General features: G+C 33.6%; 2 protein-coding genes and 1 long non-coding RNA gene across 4 annotated transcripts; 2 read left to right on the top strand and 1 right to left on the bottom strand.

The window, feature by feature from the left end:
• Positions 1-751: 751 nt before the first annotated feature.
• On the top strand, positions 752-6,892 carry LOC112009391 (wall-associated receptor kinase 2). Its single transcript, XM_024041725.2, has 3 exons — positions 752-1,779; positions 1,897-2,064; positions 5,395-6,892. Exons 1-3 carry the CDS (start codon positions 912-914, stop codon positions 6,603-6,605), a joined length of 2,247 nt encoding a protein of 748 aa, XP_023897493.1. The 5' UTR covers positions 752-911; the 3' UTR covers positions 6,606-6,892.
• Positions 6,893-8,092: 1,200 nt separating this feature from the next.
• On the bottom strand, positions 8,093-11,415 carry LOC136062810 (uncharacterized). 2 transcript variants are annotated; one of them, XR_010624514.1, is made up of 3 exons: positions 11,292-11,415; positions 10,429-10,574; positions 8,093-9,438 (listed from the first exon to the last, which is right to left on the bottom strand). It is a non-coding gene; the product is annotated as an uncharacterized LOC136062810 (long non-coding RNA). The 2 variants fall into 2 exon arrangements; XR_010624513.1 differs by lacking the exon at positions 8,093-9,438 and adding an exon at positions 9,455-10,033.
• Positions 11,416-20,748: 9,333 nt separating this feature from the next.
• Positions 20,749-22,890, top strand: LOC112001941 (protein FAR1-RELATED SEQUENCE 5-like). The gene has a single exon (XM_065762367.1). It carries the CDS (start codon positions 20,749-20,751, stop codon positions 22,888-22,890), a length of 2,142 nt encoding a protein of 713 aa, XP_065618439.1.
• Positions 22,891-23,718: the final 828 nt, after the last annotated feature.

Here is a 23,718-nt window from a genome sequence, read left to right as displayed (position 1 = left end):
CGGTGGCTCTAAGAATTTTTTTCAGAGTGTTTTTTAAAAAGTATAAATTATACAATCTAATAAAAAGAGAAATTTATATATTGACAACAACAACAATAAAAAAAATTAAAAAAATTAAAAAAAAAAAAACAAATACATAAAATTTACAATTGCATTCTACGAGTTTTTGTATTTTGAAATTGATACATGATAGTCTCATTATCACTGCTACAAACTACATTTCTTTCAATGTACACAATCAAGCAATCATTCATCAACTGAATTTAAAACAAATTATGGAGCAAAATTTAATTTTATTGGCAAATAAAAAACTGTGGGTGTTCCCAAATTTTTTTTTTTTGAAGAGTAGAAAAATAACAAATTTTAAATTATTATATATTAAAAAAAAATTTCCAGGTCAGGGGGGTCGTGGGACCACCTTGGCCTTAAGGTGGCGCTGCCCTGCCCCTGGTTGCATGCATCTTTCAGTGAGTCTCGTGTCATGTTTGAATGAAATAGCTTTGCTTAAAAATCAAACATTGACAGTCATCGATGAGAACAACAATTAAACACGTAGGAATATTTTGTACACTAGCTTACTAAAGGTAAAGGGAGACGACCATCTCTCAAAAAGAGAGACGACCTCAAGAAACAGACTTGCAATAATATATTTTTAAACTGAGTAGTAATATTTTAAAAACAACTTAAATGGTAGGCATATAGTTTTTATCCTTTTAAATTTAACCAATAGACTTGCGGCATTGACCTGGGTTTCCTTCTTTATGCCTTCAAAAGCAGCAGGATCTCTGAAGTCTTAGCACATACAAACAGAAAACAGAACAAATTGATCTGCAGAACAACAAAGTTGCCAAGCAACCCAAATATACAGCCCCATCTGGTGGTGCAAAAGAAAGTCTAGAGAAAGGAAAATCATGGCTTTGCGTGAAATGCTTTTGCAACAACTGCTGCTGCTGCTGCTTGGGTTGATAATTTTAGCAGCAACAGAAGCATCTCAACCCAATTCGAACTGCGAAAGGAGCTGTGGAAGTGTTAGCATCCCTTACCCGTTTGGAACAAAAGAGGGTTGCTACCATGATGAGTCTTTTCTCATCACTTGTAATAAGACCAAGAGTGGTACTTCAAAACCATTTCTGCGCCGTGGCAATATACCTGTCCTCAACATATCATTGGATGGTGAACTGCGAGTCTCAAGCGCCATAGCTCATGCTTGCTACAATGACTCAGGCATTCCTGTCAACAAAACAAAAACCGGGCTCAGCTTAACAAAGTTTGCTGTCTCATCTACGAAGAACAAGTTCACAGCTGTCGGTTGTGACGTTGTGGCGCTTATTCGAGGCTCAGGGGAAAGGGACTACGGAACTGGGTGCTTATCACTCTGTCGCAGTGTTGACAGCGTGGAAAGTGGGTCTTGCGTTGGCATAGGCTGTTGCCAGTCTCCTATCCCAACAGGTGTAACAGATTTTACTGTGGCGCTTACAAGCCTTAACAACCACTCCACCATACTTGACTTCAATCCATGTAATTTCGGTTTTGTAGTGGAAGAAAATACGTACAGCTTTTCCGCTTCAGATTTTAAAAATTTAATGAATAAGACTGTTCCAGTGGTGCTTGATTGGGCAGTTGGAAATGAGACATGCGAAGATGCTGAGAGGAATTCAACTAGCTATGCATGTATTGCAAAAAACAGTACATGTTATGCATCCAACAATGGTGGTGGGTATCGTTGCAATTGCTCCTCTGGCTTTGAAGGGAACCCATACCTCGTTGATGGTTGCAAAGGTACTAATATATATTTGATTTACTAAGAACTTTTTTTGTTGCTTTGGCTGAATTTAGTATGCTGCATTCTTATTTACATATTAATAGTACTTTATGATGGGTTGCATTGTGTTTCAGATATTGATGAGTGCCAAAATCCAAACCCCTGCTACAAAGAGTTATGCCATAACTTTGATGGGGGTTTCAATTGCTATTGTCCTAAGGGATACGAAGGTGATGGGATGAAAAACGGAACAAGTTGCAAGCTTTTAGTCACCCAATCCAAGATTACCATTATTGCACTATGTAAGTACATAATAATTAATTGTGTTATTATTATTATTAATAGAATACTTGCATGGAATAGATAATTAAATGATATTTGATTTAATATTTTATAAAAAAGACATGCATATATAATATTAGTAAAATTAAACAAGTTTTAGGATTGCGGCTTTGTGACATTGTGCTAGCAGATTTTCTTCCTTTTGAAATAAAAAATTCTTACTCATCCGAAAAAAGATATCACTAAAATACTAACTAGTAAATTTTTATTCTTTTAAGACTGTGTTTGGATTTTTTTTTTTTTTAAAGAGGTTATTTTCCTTCGTTTATTACTCAACAATTTTAAAAAAATAATAATAATAATAATAAAAAAAAAAAAAACACTGCACAATAATAAGTTTATTTTTATTAAATACAACAATAAATTAAGTAATTCTAAAATTATAGTAACTCAATAAATAAATAAATAAAAGCTAATGCTTTGAATTATGAAACTTAAAAGCCCACCATAATTACATTAAAAAAATATTTATTAATGAACATTGTTAAATTAATTATTAAAGTCTCATTTAAAAGTGAAATTTTCAAATGTAAAATTTGTAGTTTACATTGTACTAATAATATAAAATTCAAATAGTACACACAAATTTGCAAACATTTATACATTTGTATGTTTATAATATAAAAGGGTCCGGACTAAGTCTTATGTTCAGTGACACACTGACACTAGACTTGTTGAAATTGTGGTATATGTTTATTTTTGAACACGTGTCATCATCCGACCGAGTCCAATACATTAGAAACACCGGACCCAAACCTCCCCAATATAAGATTTATATTAGTATAATAATATAAATATATAACTACCCTTCTAAAATAAACTTTTTATTTTTTAGAACAAATTTCAAAATAGAGTTAAGTAGAATATACCATTAACGCGGAGTAATTCAAACCATTACTTTTGGAATGCATTACCCTCATTCGTCAACGTTTGTCTGCTGGACAACATTGACTAGAGATACAAAGGCCATAATAGTGGCTTTCTTGCATATTTTATAGTATATTAGCATTTTAATTGTTATGTAACGAATCCATCATTTTTTTTTTTCTTCACTATTTATAATATGTTATGTGAAGAGAAAATTTTTATTTTTTTTAATGTGATCTTAGCATTTTTTTTTTATTCTATATTCTGTATGAGTCCTCGTAATATTAAAATATGTCAATCCTATCCCATGTAGTTATTATATTAAAAAAAAAAAAAAAAAAAAAGGATTCCACGTAGTTATAGAAGGCCCACAAACCCTTTAAATGCTTTTGAATTTTTTTTTTTTTTTTTTTTTTTTTGGTAACAGCAAAAACAAAAAACCAAAATTGTATAAGTCACTCGTTTTCAAAATTTTAGTGTTAAATCTCTTGGGTCTCATAAGAAAATATGGGAAACCTGTTGTGTTAGCCATAGAACCAGGTGGGGTCTAGCCGTCTAGCCGTCTTGATCACAATAGCAGGCAAGCATTCTGATGTTTTATCAATCTTGGGCCCATAGTTTAAGAAAGCTACTACTGTCCAATACATGTAAACCCCCAAATTTGCAACCTAAGGTCACAGTCAACCTGTTATAAGTCGAATATAAATAAAGATGCACAAATGGAAAGGCCCATATTGGCTTAGGACCAGAGCCAGAGCCCACTCATACCTTTATTTTTCTTTTTCCCTTTTCTTTTTTTGATCTAGAAACTAGAAAGAAAGGGGGGCAGTATCATGGAGAATTTATCAGGTTTTTAAAACTTATTTTAATAAATTTATTTTACTTAAAAAACAAGTTATATAAATGTATAATTGTATGTAAAAAAAAATGAAAATTTTAAAACTATATCGAGAAAAATAAATAAAATAAACTAAAAAATAAGAGAAAATAAATAATCCCTAAAGCTCCAAACTTAAACTTGGAAGTCTCAATAGCTTATCAACCCCATAGTTTATAATTTTTCACTTAAATTATACTTCAAAATTTCTTTAGAATATTTTAAACAGATTATTTAAGCAAAAACAACTTTAATAGTATAACTCAATTTAATAAAAACACTATCATTTTCTAGTTTCTTCTACTAAACTATCGTTTTTTTCATATAATAAGTATCTTAATGCCCAGATAAATTTTGTATTTGATACGTTATAGAACCTGACAAACAAGAAAAAATATAACCAAATTTTAATTATTTCAATTTAGGAAAACTTTAAGTGCAAAAAATTAGTTCAGAGCTGAATAAGATATATTCTTAAGAAACTAGTTTTGCATTTGTCTCTTTTAACGACTATTTGGAGTTAAGTAATTCACACTGCCTTTAAAAAGGGGTGTTTTGGCAAATTACATAGTAACTTTCATTATGACATAAGTTAAATAAAAAGTAAAAAAAATTAAAATTAACATGGTTTTATTTTATATTTAATTTGTCTAAACTTATGTTAGAACAAATTTGTTGGGATTATGTATATGAAAATGCTAAATTCACTATCTATTATGAGACAACACTTAAGTATAATCCTTTGAATGGAGTTTATTGTCAAGAGTCTTGTAATTTATTTGGTTGACACCTCGTAGTGTTTCTAAGCGAGACATCTAGGATTCAAATTTCCACCTCCCTCATATTGGATGGTTGTAACTATCAAATTAACCAATATATATAATTTATTGAGTTTCCCAATTAAATTCAAATGTATAACTAGATGAAAATAATGTGTAATAAAAAGGTAGTTACTCAGGCTTTCTACTATGGAGAAAGGCCAAACCAAGTCCACTCTTTATTTCTCTCTACTACTCACTCACGATCTCAACATAAATTAATTCCAATAATTTCATTGTTTCAGGGAACAAAAAGATGAAACTCCTATTTAATGAGAAAAAATATAAAACTAATAAAAGTCAATCATGCTATTCAAAAATTTGGTTAAATTGGCTTCTTCTCAACTAGTAAAAGAATGTTAAGGTTTTAACAAAGGAGTTCAATTCAAAATTTTGGTTAATTAATTCTATGTTTGTTGTAAATAAGTTTAATATTCATTTAAGTTAGCATGAACCACATTCTAGATCCGCTCATAGATATATGCTTATGCTATAGTCACAAACTATGTTCTAAATATTGGTTGGGTCATCTTTGTATGATAAATATGTTAAACATTTATTTCGTACCATGTCAATGTATTTTCCATTACAAACTTAAAGACGATATCTTCTCAAAAAAAAAAACAAAAAAACAAAAAAAAAACAAAAAACTTAAAGACGATAGGATTGACAAATATAAAATGTTAAAAAGTTGTTCAAGGTGAGAATGCATGTTTGAATTTGTGCAGGTATCAGTGTTGGCCTTTTAGTATTGTTTGTGGGAAGTTCTTGGATGTATTGGGGACTGAAAAAAAGAAAGCTCATCAAGCTTAGAGAAAAATTCTTCCAACAAAATGGTGGCTTATTGTTACAACAGAAACTATCTAATCGCAAAGGATCTGTCGAGGCAAGCAAAATTTATAGTGCAGATGAAATCAAAAAAGCTACCAACAACTATGATGAAAGTAGAGTCCTTGGTCAAGGAGGCTATGGAATAGTTTATAAAGGAATATTACCAGATAACAAAGTGATTGCTATTAAGAAGTCCAAAATTGGTAATCAGATCCAGATTGAGCAATTCATAAATGAAATAAATGTGCTTACCCAAATTAACCATAGGAATGTGGTTAAGCTATTAGGTTGTTGTCTAGAAACAGAAGTGCCCTTACTAGTTTATGAATTCATCACAAAAGGGACTCTTTCTGATCACATTCATGATAAAAGCCTATCATCCATACTTTCTTGGGAAAAACGCTTGAAGATTGCTGCAGAAACTGCAGGAGCACTTGCATACTTGCATTCTGCAACTTCTGTGCCAATTATACATAGAGATGTCAAAGCTGCAAATATACTATTAGATGATAATTTCACAGCAAAAGTGTCTGACTTCGGAGCTTCCAGGCTAGTTCCTCTTGATCAAACACAATTAAACACTTTGGTGCAAGGAACTTTTGGATACTTAGACCCAGAATATTTTCATACTAGCCAATTAACAGAAAAAAGTGATGTGTATAGTTTTGGTGTTGTTTTGGCAGAGCTTCTGACTGGCAAGATGGCACTTTCATTCGATAGGCCTGAAATTGATAGAAATCTAGCAATGTGCTTTGTTTCTGCTGTGAAAGATGATCGCCTAGTTCAAATTCTTGAAGACAGCATTGTTAATGAGGGTAATATTGAGGAACTAAAGGAAGTTGCTAATCTTGCAAAGAGGTGCTTGAAGGTGACAAGCGAGGATAGGCCTTCTATGAAGGAAGTGGCAATGGAATTGGAGGGGTTTGTTATCATGGAAAAACATCCTTGGAGAAATACTAGTGTCTATACAGAGGAAACTGAGTTCTTGCTCGGTGCACCTACTCAATCATTTAGTGTTGATGTTGGTCCAAGTAGTGCGTCCAGTACAGGTATTGGGTACGATAGCATGAGAAACGAAGTATTGAAACCGCTGGATGATGGGAGATAGTTAGGTAATCCATGGTAATATTCTTGAGTCGATTTAGCCTAAATTATTTATGTATGTATTATGCAATTGAACTTATGTATCACAATATATTTGAACATGTTGTGGACTGGTTCATGCTGTGTGTGACATTATACACATGTTGTAGACTGAATAAAATCTGGCACAAGAACAAAGGAACATGCATTGCCCCAGAAAATGTCTAGGTGGCAATGCGGTATTCAATATCATCTAATTAATATTTGGGTCTGTTATCAAAGAAAATAAAAGTAAATATTTGGGTCAATCAATATCATCTAATTCATACTAATTGATATTCTACTTCTAAAGGTTGAGACAGATCCCATCAAAGGCCCTGTATAGGTGAGCAATTATGCTGAATTCATATTTTAAAGATATTTAAATATCTGGCTTTAAACTTCCGTGGGAGCTATGAAATAATAAATTTAACAAAGAAAATGAAAAATGTATAACAAAATTCTTCTCTTGCTCACACTTCCAAGGGCTGAAATGCTAGCTTAAAAATCAACAAAAAAAAAAATTCTTCTGAATCATACGAATTTACCCCAGGCCTCATGGTTGTCACTTAAAATTTCATGCCTTATTGTTTCATGCCTTATTGGCAAACTTTGACATTCACAGCTGAAAAAAATATTAGTTACTTCAACAAAGTTGGTTTTTTTTTCAAGGATCAAAATCCTTCAAAAAGTATTAAAAGCCTTTAAAAAAGATTATTTTGAGGATCTAGATGACCTTTGATAACCTTTGAAACAAATGCCTTTGAAATAGAAATTTCAATGGCCTATGTGACCCATGAAACAAAAATTTTGACAGCCAAATGTTTTTTCTTTATGGAGGATGGGCAGATTGGCGACCCTCAAAAAATTAAAAAATAAATAAAAGTACAATAATCTCTTTTAAGGGTCTCCCAACCGTCAAAATAAGGTTTTTCTCTTAAAAATAAAATAAACACCCACAACCATGCACATAAACTTTAAAACACCACATATTACAAAATCTATATTACACCAAAATACAAATATCAAAACAAAATTTAATTAGCTTTTCAAATCACTAAATCCTTCATTCTTAAAGTTTATGAGGATACGTTTACATTAACCTAAAGGAACTTAGTATTTTAACTAGAAAATTCTAAAACTAATAAACTATTATACCCACCCATCTTTAATATCATGCTAAAAGTGTTAAGCAAAGAATGATTTATCAAGGCCATTCCAAGAGATTAGAAGATGCTTCATTCACAAGTTCCATTAATCTAATAAGCCCTTAGGTCCAGTATTCCATCATTGTAGCCAATTACTTCTAAGGATGCACATACTTTTATCTTGTCGGTTATAACTTATCTACAACCAAAGATATACCTCTCCAACATGGAGAGTAATCACCCACTTGACACTGTATAACACATAAATCATGTAGTTGGTTACATAAATGTAAAGATGTAAAGCTCCTTAAAAGTTTTTACATTCATGAAGGGGGCACTAGAGAAATAGAAGTGGTGGCTTATGAATAATGAAAATCTAAAGTTATTAGTGACATACAACATCTGGGCTTCAAATAACTGATGTAGACAATTTTCAAATTTACATAAACTGATGGAATTTTCAACTTTTAAGAGTTGTGTTTTCCAAAACTCAAAATGGAATACAAATTATGAAATTGAACAGATCATAATGGTACAAATATAAATTCAGATTAATGATGACAGAAACAGCCAAACTAACCACAGCCTATTCATGTGGCAATGCACTTGTTACATGGTTGAGGTGTTTGATTGACAAATTGTCATACAATGAATTAAGTAGTATAGTTCAATTCTTGAATTATTACCTTGACCACAAGTGTCTGAACCCCAGCATACCTAACATCCCAACTGAACTCACTCATGCTCCATCTAGTTCCACCAAGAGAGTCACCGAGTAGTATAGTTCAAGTAGTACTGAATGTCAGCTGCCTAGCTAGGATGCATTGTCAGCATCATTGAGCCATAACTTGCATTATAGAGCCAGGATATCGAGCACCAAGAGAATCACACAACTTAATTATTTTCTATTTAACCCAACTTCTGCTAGATAAACATAAATTTACTAATTCCAAAAAAAAATAAAAATAAAAAAATACTCCCATCTCACTCTAGCAAATTCCAGAAAACAATACTTGCCTTGTGCATCTGGATATACCCAAAGAAAAAAAAGTAAGAAAGTATGAGAAAACAAACCTAAAAAGGAAGCTAAGACCGATCAAAGCAGAGCTCAATAACATAGTTAAAATCCATCAAAGATTTGCAAAGCAGAACTTGCAAATTTAAAAACAACTAGAATTTTTCTCATAGAGAAAGACTATTAGAAGCAGTTAAAGACCCAAAATTTTCTCAGGAATCCTATTGAGAAAAATCTAGTCGAAGATGTGAAAAAGTAAACAAACAAAAACAAAAAGGTAGATTTGAAGGTGGGTGGAAGAAATAGAGAGATCTGTACCTCAATGACAAGTACCTCAACAAAGACACAAATTTTAAACTTTAAAAATATTCAATCAATGCAAATTAATTACATAACCACTTGCTAGAAAAAATAGGAAACATCAGTACATGTAAAAATAAAATTACATTGGTGTATATCAACCAAAAACAGTATTATAATTTCATCAAATTGAATACTTACAAGGCTGGATTATATATATATATATATATATAATGGAATGTAGAGGCTTCTTTCTTTTGAAAATGACAGAAACGACCAAAAGATCTTTGATCAGCAGCATCACCATGATTTCAATGCAATAGCATTTTGCAATTCTTTAAACTAAGTTTCTATCTCTACAACAAATAGAAGACAAGATTATAAACAACAAGGAATATAAAGCTATGATATATGAACAAGCGAAGTGAGAAGAAGGTACAGAAAAGAGGGAATAGTGGATAACTTCAAGAAAGCAGCCCACATCGATTGTGCGGGATTAAATGATTAAATAAAAGTTTAAAAAACTTGCAATGAGATTTCAAAATCATCTTTGCCAGAGTAACTGAAAATCATGGAAACAAGACAAGGATATTTTTTGTAGCGGCATCAAGAGGGAGTCCATCACAAATTTTAGCACAAAATAAAAATGGACCATCTTGCTTTATATTTTTGTGTCATGTAAGATGTAACTAAGTAGTGGTTGCCAAAGATTAATACGCTGGATGAGATGAAAATCATGAAAACAATATATTATAGAAATACTGTCTAGCAGCACATTAATTAATAGTAGAACATACAGTACTTAAGAAAAAACTTACAATGTCAAATATATTAAATAAGAAGACAAAAAAAAAAGCATATATTGTATAGTAAACCCAAGGCTCTGCACCAGGGGAAGTTTCAGGGTTCAATATCTCCTTCACATGCTCCCAGAAAGTTGATCCAAGGAGACTGCCATGAATAGCCGGGTTAGTAGTAAATTCTCTATCCAAAACATGGTTAACCAAAAAAAAAAGTGTCAATGATACCATTATTTAGTGCTTTGAGTAACAAAGCTTAAGCATATGGTGAGGAAAACTTCCACTAGATTGTTACCTATTGCATATTATTAGTCAATATTCAAGAAATCAAACATACAACATTCAACATATGATGGTAGTTCATCTCAAAAAAAAAAGAAAAAAAAAAAAGAGAAACATATGATGGTAGTAACAACAGGCGGAACTATAGAGTAACTCTTGCCAAAATAATCTCATCAGGCAATGTTGTGAAAAAAAAAAAAAAAAAAATCTAGGATAAAGTAAACTTTTGTAATGTATATTTGTGCTTGGTATGTAATGACATACCAAATCAATCAAAGCATCCATCACGCCTCCAACAACAGCACCAGCAATTATGCAGCAACTTAAGCAGCCCTAGCATCAGTTACGCAGCAACCTAAGTTGAGCATTATTGCCACCAACCATGAGTATTGATCCAGCCAGCATAAATCCTAAAAATCAGCCACACATATAAACTAGTTGCTATCACTAGTGAAATTTGATAGAGTGAAAAACCTGACTTGGGCATTATATAATACAATAGATAGAAAATAGATCTTGTATTTTTTAAATTTCTAGTAAAATTTGAAACCTTAGTACCATAACACATTACCAAACATAGGTCTTCACAAATCCGTGACACCAATTGAAAACAAAGCATGAACGACAATAATATATTTCAAAATGAAATCCCAGCAATTCATGATTTAGATCACACCCTTTCCAAAGTGGCGCACTTCTTTCCATGTAAATTTAACCATATTGAACTAACAAGGTCCTCTATAACATTTGTATAACATTCCTATAGTTCTCTCTGTTCAAGAAATTGTGCGGTAAAGCAAACTCTAAAAACGGCCAAACCTTTAAGATAATTGAGCTTAACAGATTCTATTTTAGTCCTCCCCACATTCTATGCCCCAAGTAAAAATTAATATAATTAATATTTTTAATTGCCACCATTGCCAAATGAAAACTATTTCATTCTCATTCAATTCCAGTGCATCAATTTTATTAAAAAAAATTCAACTTACAATAAAAAATAAAATAAAATAAAAAGATTTTATATACAAAATTGAATCAGACTAAAGCTTCAGATCAAACCTAAAAACACAAATAAACCAGGAAATGCAGAGCAAAATGAAGAAAATGAGAAATAACGAAATCCACACCTTCTGCTTTGTCAAGCCACGGATCTATTTTGAATCAAAGCCGGTTTGCGTGATTCCAATTCCAAAGTATCCAAACCCTAGCCCCCAATTTATACTACTACTCTCTCTCTCTCTCTCTCCTTCTCTCTCTAAGCCCTAAAATACCAGGACTAACCCAAAATTGGACGAATCTTTGTGGTCGAACGAAGAAGTGGAAGAGAGATTGGGACAACTTCAACTTTAGAGAGAGACCTGTAATCAAACGAAGAAGCAGAGGAGATGATAATGCCAACCACCGTGCCCCTCAGCTCGTCATCGGAGATGATATCGCCAACCAGCGCACCTCAGATCGTCGTTGGAGCTAAGTCATTGACCACCGCACCTTTTATTTTTCAAATTATGGGCTTTATTTTGTGGGTTGAAAATTTTGGGATATCTTTATTTTGAAGATTACGTTAAAATGGTGCTGAAAAATGTAATATTTGGAGCCAAAACTCTCGCGGGAATGCTTGCTAAAACTGTTCCGCCTTTTTTTAAACGGTTGTATTGGCTTATTTCAAGGGTTCTAACGTCTCTTGAAATAAAGCTGTCCATACTTATTCACTCAGAGTCTCAGACCTATTTTCAGTGTTTGTTTGGACCCTCGAAATTAGTGGGTCGAAACAAGTGAAGTATTTTGTAGTCTATTTACTCATCTCATTCAATAGTTCGGTACTTGGGTAGTTGGGTTCCCACTTTGCTATAAAAGATCTCAAGTTCCTACACTATTTCCTTGGTTATTGATGAAACCTCTTTAACTCGGTGACAATCTCCATCAAACACAAACTATGCATGCCACAAATTTTGCTAATGTATGCTTACATGCATGGACTCTGCCGAACCATACTCTTCCCTATGGTCCTAATCCCATCTCCTACCATAGCATTTTGGTGCTTTCCAAACCTTACTCTCACCCATCTTGACCTTCCATTTGCCTTCAACTAGGTGTGCCAATTCATGCATCAACCTAGGACATCTCATTAGTCTGCGTCTCAAAGGCACTCTAGTATCTCGATAACAGGCTTCTTTTTAATCCAAGTACTCTTAGCCTTGAGGCCTATTTATCGCTGTTCCACTCGTGGTTATTGCATTTATTTTGAGTTCTCATCTATCTTGTCGAGCTCCAAGAGATAGGCTCAAACGAACTACCGTTAGCACCAAAACGAACTACCGTTAATTGGCACAAACTGCCACTGACCTCTGTTGGTTCTGTCAACTTTTCCAAAATCTCCATTTTTTTCAACCTCCATTAATATGGTGTGATAATATTATAGCTCCATTTTCCTCTGCTCCAAATCCTCCAATCAACTTTTTTTATGCTTGTATGAAACATCTCAAAGTTTATTATGATATTATCACTATGTTCGTGAGAAGGTTGTGCATAACGAGCTTTGGGTGTTCTACATTCACACTCTGGATCAAATTACTTATGTGTTCGGCAAGGACCTTACTAGTGCTCAATTCAGGCTGACAAGCTAATGATTTGTTCTTTATCGATCCAACAGCTTGCGAGGGTGTATTAGTGGAAATTAAGACAAGATAACGAATCAAGTCAATCCCAATATTACAATATCCAACTCTAGTCAACCGTCTTTAATATTGGGTCATTCTAAGGAAGCAATCACACAATATCTTTCATGCATGCAACCAGTCCCAATATACCAAATGTAGTCTTTGTCAACCATCATTACTATTGGAACCTATAAAAGGAACCAACCACTTGATCTCTTCGGATAATTATTCTTTTGTATAATTGATTTTATATTTTTATGATTTTTACTATCCGGAGACTTGAGACTTCATTATTGTAAATGGAGATTATACATTGAAGGAGATATATAATCATTTTCTTTTATCATTTGTTTTCTTTCATTTTTCTTCTCTCATCTTCAGAAAATAAAATAATATTTTTAATTTTAATTTATCACAAAACAAAATATGAATCTCTTTGTTGTTTTCTTTTTTTCTTTTTTTGGGTAGAAAAGGGATATTCATTAAACTAAGTGATACTGGAAAAGTATGGAGGAACCCAAACTAATATGATGAATGATGGATCACAAATTATTTGGATAGATGGAATAAGTCAAAAACTCAATAATAAAATGAATAAATAGCCCACTACCAATGCAAAAAGACCAATGAGATACATGCATTCCCAACCAACAGAATTCTGCTAAGGATACAAGATTGAAATGACTCACCACTCAATGAGATACAAATTATCATCACCCAAAGATATACAAAAACCGAAACTCGCCACCCAAAGGATAGGAAAATGAAAATAGCAATTAAAATATTACCTTTTCAAGACCATAGTCAAATAAGACTCATAGAAACTAGAAACAAATTAAAAGACTTGTCTGCCTAGGATTGCTAAACATAAAAACTAAGGATATGCTTGGTAACTGTTTTTTGCCTCTTATTTTTTGTTTCCAAAAATAATTTTCTTTTTTTAAAACTAAAAAGCTTGGTTGGCAACCCAAAATAGACTAAAAACAAAAGTTGTTCTCAAAACTCAATTTGTGAAAGAAACTAAAAACATGCAAAATATTATTTTTAGTTTTTAATTTTCAAAAGTCAATGAAAATACACATTTAATTTAATAAATCTTTCTCATTTAATGAGTTAGCTAGCATTAGAGTTCAAATCCTAGTAACAACATGTTTTAGTATTTTCTATTTTTTTCTTCAAAAAACTTTCTTTTTTTTTTTTTTAAATTTCAACTAACCAAACATATTTTTACTTTCAAAAATACAAGAAAATTTTTTTTTCTTTATATTCCAAAAAAAAAAAAAAGGTTTTTTAAAAGAAAATAGAAAACAAAATCTATTACCAAACATAACCTAATATTTCCTAGAAAATCCTTATTAAATGCTATTTGACTTATTGGAGAAACAACATTAATCTTCTTAATTTTGAGGGAAAATTCATTCAAAATAATGGTTTTATTTGTTGGACTTCAAAAACATCTTGGTTGGGTTTTAGCATCATATTGACCTAGTCAGAACTTGGGACATTCAAGTGTCACTAAGAAGCAATAACGCTCTGTTTATTTTAGCATTAACGTTTTCTGGAAAATAGTTCATTTTTTATAAAGCTTTTTCTAGAAAACTATCTCATTTTTCGGTGTTTGGTAACGACTTTGAAAATAAGTTTGAGAATGTTTCCTAATGTTTGGTATGCAAATTTTTTTTTATATATTTATTGTTTTTTTTTTTTTTTGAGAATGTATTTATTGTATAATTTAAAACATGTGTATCATGTAAACCAACTAATGTAATCAATATATATATATATATATATATAAAGAATGAATTTGGTTTCATACTAAAATTTTGACAGTAAATGCAATCAAAATTAGTTTTCAAATTTTCATGATCTCTACCACTTATCTAGCTCATATATATGGACAGTAATGTACATATATATATATATATATATACATATAAACTATTTGTCTATATATGGTAAAATTGACCAGGAAATACATCTTCAATAAGTATAAATAACAATAACTTTTAATTGTCTACTCTTTTTCCTAGTACTCTAATTGTTGTTGAGGGTCATTTTTGTAAAGCCAGCCCAACCCAGCAAAGTAGGCAATAAGAGTGGCAGGCATAGAATAAGACTGTTAGGCCCAAGCGGCAGGAAAAATAGAATACAGGCCCATAACATGAATAAATGGGTCTTGAGGAAGCAAATGGGCCCAAAGGGCCCAGAAAGAGAGAAATGACACCCATGGGCAATGTATGGTATGAAAAAGCGAGAATGGGCCGCGGCAGGCCCAAGGCAATGTAAACAAAGAAAGTAAGGGTTGATGGCAAGCCCATGAACCCCAAGGACGAGTATGAGGAGATTGGGCCGGGGAAACCCAATCAAGTTAGTAAAAGCCCATGGGAAAGCAAAGTCAGTAAATGAGCCGAGGAAGCCCAAGGAAAGTAAGAGGGCCGCAGGCCCAAAGGGAAAAAAGAAAGGGACAATGGAGCTCATGAGTAAGAACACCAGTAGGCTTTCTTAAGCCACTGGGGAAAAGAAAGGAACGGCAGGCCTGAAAAGAGGCCCAGCAGGAACAAAAATCGCCAAGGCAGGAAAGGCCGAGTAACACGATGGGAAGCTAAGGCAATTAAAGAATTGGGCTGAAGAGAACACAAAGCCCAGTACTCGGCAAAGTCCAGACCCTATGGGGTGGGAAATCAGAGTAAAAGCTTGGGAAAAGCCAAGGACGAGCGACTGGCAATGCAAGCAAAAATGTCTAGAACACGGCAGATACATGGACAGCAGGCAGACTTCAAACATAAACCACGCGCAAGACCTAGGCACCACCAGCCTGTACCCAGCCAATACAGGACATGGTGGGGTCATGGGTCAGAGGTAAGAGGGCATGGTTTGTAGGTGGGGAGAGGGGAAGGCCTATTTTGAGGTCCCTGCTTAGACTCTTTTGGGGAATACGTCCTGCTAAGATGGCATATCACCCAAAAGAGGCAAGGCTGAGTGGGAACCAATAGGTGCATGCCATAAGGGATAGAGAGAGAGAAACATCACCGCGGCAGGACAAGGTGCCGCGGCGGACTAACAGACAAAACGTTGTTTGTGTCTGTGACAGAGGGACTTGCAGACAGAACAGTAAGGGTCTGCGAGTGCGCCCAGATCAGATGAAAAACGGTTAGAGGGTAAAATAGTAAAAAATCGGTCACGGCAGGCACTATAAAAGGACGCCTCTACCATGTGCAAAAACAACAAGCACGAGAGCAATATCACGCAACTTAAAGAAAATACTCTGTAACTTGCTTAGAAAAACAGAGGAGGATAACACTAAAAAATGACCAAAGTGGAAATTACTAAGAAAGGACTAGAAAAGAAAGAAAGAAAGAGAGAAAAAAGGGAGCAAGTGATAGCGGCATGCACCGATAGGCCCCTTCCCTTCTCTCCCTCTCGAATCCCTGTTCTCTTCTATAATTATTTTGAGAAGTGTCCATTCAGGTTCGCCTCCCTCAAACCCATTAACTTCCGCGGCAAGAATCCTGTTTTCTTTCCTCGGAGGTTAATTGCGTTGTGAAGAGGCGTTCTTTCTCTTTGGCCTTACTCTTGCGGACCGAACTGAATTTATTTACATAAGCTGTGGATTAAATCTTTATTACCATTTTCCCTTACTATTTATTTGTCAAAAATCGTTGAATATTATTGTAGTTTGGTCATTTCTTATTAAAAGAACTATCTGGTCATTCCATAACATGTGATTTTGTTTTATCAATTGTATCTGCCTGCCGCAAGCTCTTCTCTGGAACAGCTCAGTCTGCGATAAGTACTCTCCAGGCAGACGAGGCATAGTTCGCGCACAAACCGGCCAAGTTGAGTTCCAGTTGGCCCGGTCTCGACTCCTGCAACCCAGAACACTTGGGCCTACATTCACAAAGGGGCAGCCCGGCCCAACATAGTGAAAAAGGCCCCCACAATTGTTTACTAGGGTCAACCACAAATCTTCAATATTACTCTAAATTATGTATTAACATAATGTATTTGCATAATATATCATCACTACATAATATCCGCACAATGAATCTACCAACAAAAACTCCCCTAAACAATTATCATTCATTATACTAGCTTTATCACACATGCTTCACACGTGTGATGAGGCCTTTTTTTTTTTTTTTTTTTTTTTTTTTTTTTTTTGCTGGAGAATTTATCTATTGTTAGTGAGGTTACATAGGAATGAATTTTTAAGAAACTAAAATTTAGGATTTGAAATAGAGTAAAATGCTAGATTTAGTGTGTACTAGCTTTTAAGGAAAAAATATATCAAACGTGCGTGAAATATATTTAAATAGAGAGTGCTAATTTTTAGGAAAATAGTTTCTCTGATATATATATATATATTTAAATTTTTTTGAATTATAATTTTAACCCCATTTTTTTTTAAGAATAAAAATTATCTAATTAGATTAGGGGTATTTTTGACATTTTTTGAAACCATAACTAACTTTTCTGAATGCTCTTAATATATAGAGATAACAATATTATTAATTTACCATAAAAATTGTCCTTACTTCATTCTTTCTTTCTTCTTCTTATTTTTTTATTTTTCTTTTGAACTTTTATGTGTAAAAGAGAAGTAACTTCTGCCTGAAATTCATCAAACCGAAAATTTCTTAGACAAAAAAGAAAATCAAGCTTGAAATTCAAAGCAATTGAGATTTTGGTAGAGAGGAATGAAATAATTACTTCTGCAAATTTGTTCTCCTTTGCAAGTCAGAGCTATTGACTGATTAGTGAGGGGGGGGGGGGGAAATCAAATCAAAGAATTGTGTTATAAAGGGGAAGAGAAACATGAAGAAAAGAGAGAGAGAGAGAGAGAGAGAGAGAGAGAGAGAGAGAGAGAGAGAGATCTATATAAGAAGAAAGACTAAAGTTAACGACAGTAAGGACGTGAAGAGAGAAAAAGCAACGGAAAGAAAGAAAAAATGAGAGAGAGATTGTTTTCCACGAAAATTTTTTGGAAAACAACCTATAAAAAATAAGTCTTATTTTTATTAGGATTTTTCGTTGATTAAAGATAGTTTTTGTTGACCAATTTTTTTTTGTGCTACCAAACACTAAAAAAATGTGAAAATTATCTTTATAAAATGTTTTCAAGTGAAACAATAGTTATGCCCTTTTATCAAGGGCAATTAACTCCACCACAACAAGAGGCGGGTTAGAAAAATACAACGAAAGTGCTAGAGAGATGGTGGCACCAAATTTTACAAGAGCATCCGCGCAGCAATTAGCTTCCACGGTAGATGTGATCAACTCGATTGCTAGGAAATGTCAGATGTTTCCTGTAATCAGTTAGCAAAGGGTCCAGTGATTGGTTGTTCATAGAATTTTCCATGAGATGGACCGCAATCTAGCATCTCTTCGCTACTTCACTATCGTCCATGCCCTTTCAATATTTCTCTATATTTAGTATGTGTTTGGATAGGATTTATTGTGCGTCTATGTTTTCTATTTCACGTTTCCTTCCTTTTTTTTTCATTTTTTTTTTTTTTTTTCAGCGTATGAACAGTAAAATCACATGAATTTACTGTGTAGAAGACAATTATCACTGTTTACACATTGTAGCAGCACTATTTACACACTGTAGCAACACTATTCACGCATTTAAAAATATTAAAAATGAGTCTCACAATACTATATACACATTTAAAAATTATTTTACTACAGTATTTTTAGTTTTCAATTTTTAATTTCAGAAAAAATAAATTGTATCTAAACCGGCTATTAATCTAACGCAACGACGTTTTACGTCTATAGTCTATACATCACTTTCTTCAACCAATCGACAAACACTGTAGTCCTACCAACTGCAATCCAGTATTCAACACTTCCTTTCACCTTTTTATTTTCTGAATTGCACAGCTTCTTTAAACTACACCACAAACACATTACCCAAAAAAAAGTTTTGTTATTTAACTGGGGTCTGTGGAATCAATCAAAACGTCGAAACATCACGAACCTTTTCTATGCTTTTGGAATGCCCACTTGGTTTAAGGATCAAAGTTTTGGGATTCACATCCAGTGCAATACCTAGGGTATTGCACGGTGTGCAATTCCTCAAATCTCAGCCATCTATGTAATCCAATGCCTCTTAATTTTGACACCTCACCAAAAACGAAAAGACTATTTTACCCTTAAAATATTTCACTGCCCGCCCACTGTTTTCAGCCCGCCCAATGTTCTGGTAAAAGTGTGAGAAGCCAAAACAGAAAATCAAATTTTTTTCTCTCTCTCTCCCTGTGTAGCTGCCGTCTCTGCCTCTGCTTCAACCCTTTCTTTGCCTCTCCTTCAATCCATTGTCACAGTAGCCCCAACTTCAAAACTGAAACTTAGCATTTGAAACCAAACCCCCAAACACTCACACTCCCTCTTTCTCATTTGTGAAGCTGTCCCAAGTCCCAACTCTCATGGAGGGAAGGTCTCTCTGAAGCCAAACGCCTTTGTGATAGAAGAAGATCGAGCAAGACAAGAACAGAACACAGAAAAACAAAAGTCAGAAGAACAACCTCAAATTCCTCTGCTTTTTTCCACCATGCACGCTTCAATCTCGATCTAGGACTCGCCCTTTCCACTCGGTGAGTTCATCATCTCAAATACCAGGTTTTGTTTTCTTCTTCTTCTTTGGATGGCATACTCTTTATTCTTTTCCTTAATGAGCTGACTTTGTGCTGACTTTGTAATCTTGCCCAAGATATGTATTAGTTATTTCTTATACCCGAAAGAAAATCACCATTTTTTTTTGGGGGCTAAATCTCATCCATTGGAATATTTAGGCAAAACATAATTTGAGTTGAAAAAAAGTTACTTTTTGATACCAGAGTTTATTGTAACTATCTACCATCAACTATAGGATTATTTGTAATGTCCATCCTAAACTATAAATTTTTGTGATCAATATATATTCAATACCCATAATGGAGATCAATTTACCGGTCAAAATCAGTGTTGAATTTACCAAATTAGTGGGCTGGTTTATGTGGTAGTGTGCTCTAATGTATCAAAATTAATTTGTAATATTCACCCAAGTGGGCCTTTACTAAATTTTGCATTGTAATACTGATATTAGATATTGGGGTGGGCATTGCAAGTTAATCTTGAATTAAGGTGTTGATATTGCAAAAATAATTGTGGGTTAGGGTGGAAATTGTAAATGAGTCAATGACCATGTAGGTTAGTGTCAATACTTGATAGCTACATTGAACCCTTAATACCAGAATTGCTTTGCTTCCAATTAGCCCTGAAATGACCCCCTTTAAGTCTTTTAAGATTTTTAGACGATTTTAGTAATTTTGTTTGTCCCACCAGTAGAGGTCTTATCAAAATAAATCAAAATCTTATCATTTATGACATTATTCACTCTCAAAGATCAATGAATACAAATCATCCCCAATAACTTTACTAATGTCTTTTACATTCTAATTTGAAGTATCACTTGTGAATTGTCAATGTGTTTTTCATTGTTTCCTTGTCTTATATAAGTTTCTATCCTTTGGTTCTTTTCTTGAATTCTATGCTTTTAGGTCCTCATTCTATTTAAACTGTAGTGTTTTAATCTTTGCCTTTCAAGTTGGCAGTCAGAATTTAGTGATAAAAATTTAATTGTCATAGGGATAGAAAATTTTGATAATTTTTTTAAGAGATAAAATTTTGATAATTGAAAGTTTGTGTTGATACACATTAACAGTTTCTTAAAAAAATTTAACATGAAACTACCCTTTATCAATTGGGTCATCATCTCTCATGATCATATATTGGTTTCTTGTAATCTTTATATATGATAAGCACAATATTGATACACAAATTTTCATCTTTTATTTTTAATGAAAAACATTCATTCTTCTACATTTATAATAGTTGATATTTTCTACATTTGTTTGTTAATTACAGGAGTAATTTTTAATTCATGGATGTCAATGAAGATTTGAGTCCTAGAGTCATGGATGCCAATGAAGATTTGACTCCTAGAGTTGGTATGGAATTCAATACATTAGAAGATGCATGGGAATTTTGGCTTAAATGTGGAAGGCAAATGGGCTTTGATGTTAGAAAGCATTACATAAATAAAAGTAAGAAGGATGGAAAGATAACATCAAGGGGATTTGTATGTGCAAAGCAAGGCATTCGAGGTCCAGAAAAAGAAGATGTGATTCGCACTCGTAACCGAGATCATACAAGGACTAATTGTCCTGTAAAGCTGTATGTTTCATTAGTGCGAGAAACTGGAAAGTATAAAGTGATTGATTTTATTGAAGAACATAATCACACTCTTCATTTATCAGAAACAGTTTATATGATGAGATCTCAACGAAAAATCTCAGAAGTTCATGCAGGATTGATTGAGTTAGCATCCTCTTCTGGAATCAAGCCAAAAGCAGCACTTGAGTTAATGAGTAGAGAGGCTGGTGGGAAAGCTAATATTGGATTCACTGAGATTGATCAGCAAAATTATCTTAGAACAAGACGGCAAAAAAATATGATATATGGTCAAGCTGCATGCTTATTAGGATACTTTCAGAAACAATTGACTACAAATCCGTCCTTTCAATATGCAGTACAACTAGATAATGTTGAGCAGATTACAAACATTTTTTGGGCTGATGCTAGAATGATTATTGATTATGCTAATTTTGGTGATGTGATGACATTTGACACTACATATGGTACTAATAAAGAGCTAAGACCCTTAGGGGTGTTTACCGGTTTCAATCACCATAGAGGGTTAACGGTTTTTGGGGCTGCTCTTTTATGTGATGAAACTGCAGAATCATTTAAGTGGCTGTTTGAAACCTTCTTAGTTGCACATGCAGGTAAAAGGCCTAAAACAACTTTTACGGATCAAGATCCCGCAATGGCAAAGGCATTGAGTGAGGTAATGCCTAACACTTACCATGGATTATGTACTTGGCATATAATGCAAAATGGGATAAAACATTTGGGGAATTTGATGAAGGATGGTTCTTCTTTTCTTCAAGTTTTTAAAACTTGTATGTTTGAGTTTAATGATGAAATTGAATTTGAAAAAACTTGGGAGGACATGATTGACACATATGCTATACATGATCGTAGTTGGTTGGATACTATCTACAAATTGAAAGGAAAATGGGCAAAGTGTTACATGAAGAATGAATTTACATTGGGAATACGAAGCACCCAACTTAGTGAAAGCTTGAATGGAGATTTAAAAGACTACTTGAAACCTGATTTGGATGTGGTGGAATTTTTTGAACACTTTGATCGGGTGATTGAGCAAAAACGAGAAAGAGAGTTACAAGCTGAATTTAATGCAAGGCAAAAATTTCCCCAGTTGAGCTTGAAAAATTCTCCATTGTTGAAGCAAGCAGTACAAGTGTACACACCTGTAATATTTCGAATACTTCAAGATCAATATGACCTTGCATCAGCAACAAGGATAAAAAATCGCCAAGAGGACTTGTTAGTGCATACATACACTATTGAGTTTATGCATAAGCCTGGTGAGTTCATAGTTTCTTATGACACTGCAGATAAGACATTTTCATGTAGTTGTCGAAAGTTTGAAATTGTTGGGATTTTATGTTGCCATGTTTTGAAAGTCTTTGACTTCCTTGATATAAAGACAATTCCTAATATGTACATTTTGAAAAGATGGACAAGAGAGGCAAAAAGTGGATGCATTTTGGATAATAGGAGAACAAATGTGGAAGAGAATGTCAACTTGAGTGTTACACAGCGATATAGAAAATTATGTCCCAAGTTGGTACGATTAGCTTCTCGAGCGGCAGACAATGAAGATGCATTTGTTTTAATAGAGAAGATGATTGAGGAATATGGAAAAAAGGTTGAAGACATTGTAGCAAAAAAAGTGGCTGGTCATCAATTGCCCCATCAAATGCCATTATGCAGTGGTGCAGAAAATCTTGATCCTAACCAACATTTGGAAGATTTGGTTGAAAGAGCAACAGGTCTTAAGAAAAAAGAAGGTCGCAAGGGTGGAAAAAGAAAAAAAAGTTGGGTTGAGAAGCAAACAAAAAAAAGGGGTAGAGTTCCACCTAATGAGGTTAGCTAATAGTTTTCCAAACTAAATTTTATTTATTTATTTTTATCTCTTGCTAAGTTTTCATTGTTTGTAAATTTTTATATTGTTATGGCTAATAATATATATATATATATATATATATATATTTTCTCATATAGGAACCTAATTTTGCTCCTAACATGCAATACGATAATTACGGCTCACGTGGAAGACACAACGAGAGAGATAAATCAGAGAGATTGAAATTCCAGAGCAATAACAAAACACAACATTTCAAAATACCCAAATTCTCAAAACCCAACAGCTGAGATTCAGATGGCATTCATAACACAGAGAGAGAGACACATAACGAGAGAGAGAGAGAGAGAGAGTTGGAGAGAAATAATACCTTCGCAGCTCAGCACAAACACTCTGAAGCTCTGTGATTATGCTTGCCGATTTGAGATTTTTTGAGCTTGCTTGTGGGTTTTTTGTGCAAATCTATGGTTTGTGATGAGCAACGGGTAAGGTAAGAGATTAGGGATTGGGTCTTGCCGTCATGTGTGTTCAGGTGTGAATAGCTTCATTTTGGGTTTTATTTGGGTTAGGGAGGGTTACGTTCTGATCAAAAAAAAAAAAAAAACAAAAAAAAGGGATGGTCACGTGAGGGACACGTGACTTTTAAGGCGGGAATAAATAACAGTGATCACTGTAGCTATTATTTTATCATTTTGTATCAATTCCGTTTGCTACGTCAGCAAAATCCGTTTACGATGTAACGGGAGGGACAAAAATGGAACCGTTTTTCAGGATAGGGACTAAAAGCGGTAAAAATAAAACTTAGGGACCAAAACGGAAATCGTGTGAAAATGTAGGGAC

Source organism: Quercus suber, unplaced genomic scaffold, assembly GCF_002906115.3.
Source record: "Quercus suber isolate HL8 unplaced genomic scaffold, Cork oak 2.0 scaffold_455, whole genome shotgun sequence".
Lineage (NCBI taxonomy): Eukaryota > Viridiplantae > Streptophyta > Magnoliopsida > Fagales > Fagaceae > Quercus > Quercus suber.
The sequence above is the reverse complement of the archived record's forward strand: the minus strand, read 5'-3'. Positions and strand labels throughout refer to the sequence as shown.

Excerpts from the sequence above, each read along its gene's own strand:
- LOC112009391 (XM_024041725.2), top strand. The coding sequence starts at position 912 with ATGGCTTTGCGTGAAATGCTTTTGCAACAACTGCTGCTGCTGCTGCTT. Across the intron at positions 1,780-1,896 it reads CCTCGTTGATGGTTGCAAAG|ATATTGATGAGTGCCAAAAT; the intron begins GTACTAATATAT and ends ATTGTGTTTCAG. Across the intron at positions 2,065-5,394 it reads GATTACCATTATTGCACTAT|GTATCAGTGTTGGCCTTTTA; the intron begins GTAAGTACATAA and ends GAATTTGTGCAG.
- LOC112001941 (XM_065762367.1), top strand. The coding sequence starts at position 20,749 with ATGGATGTCAATGAAGATTTGAGTCCTAGAGTCATGGATGCCAATGAA.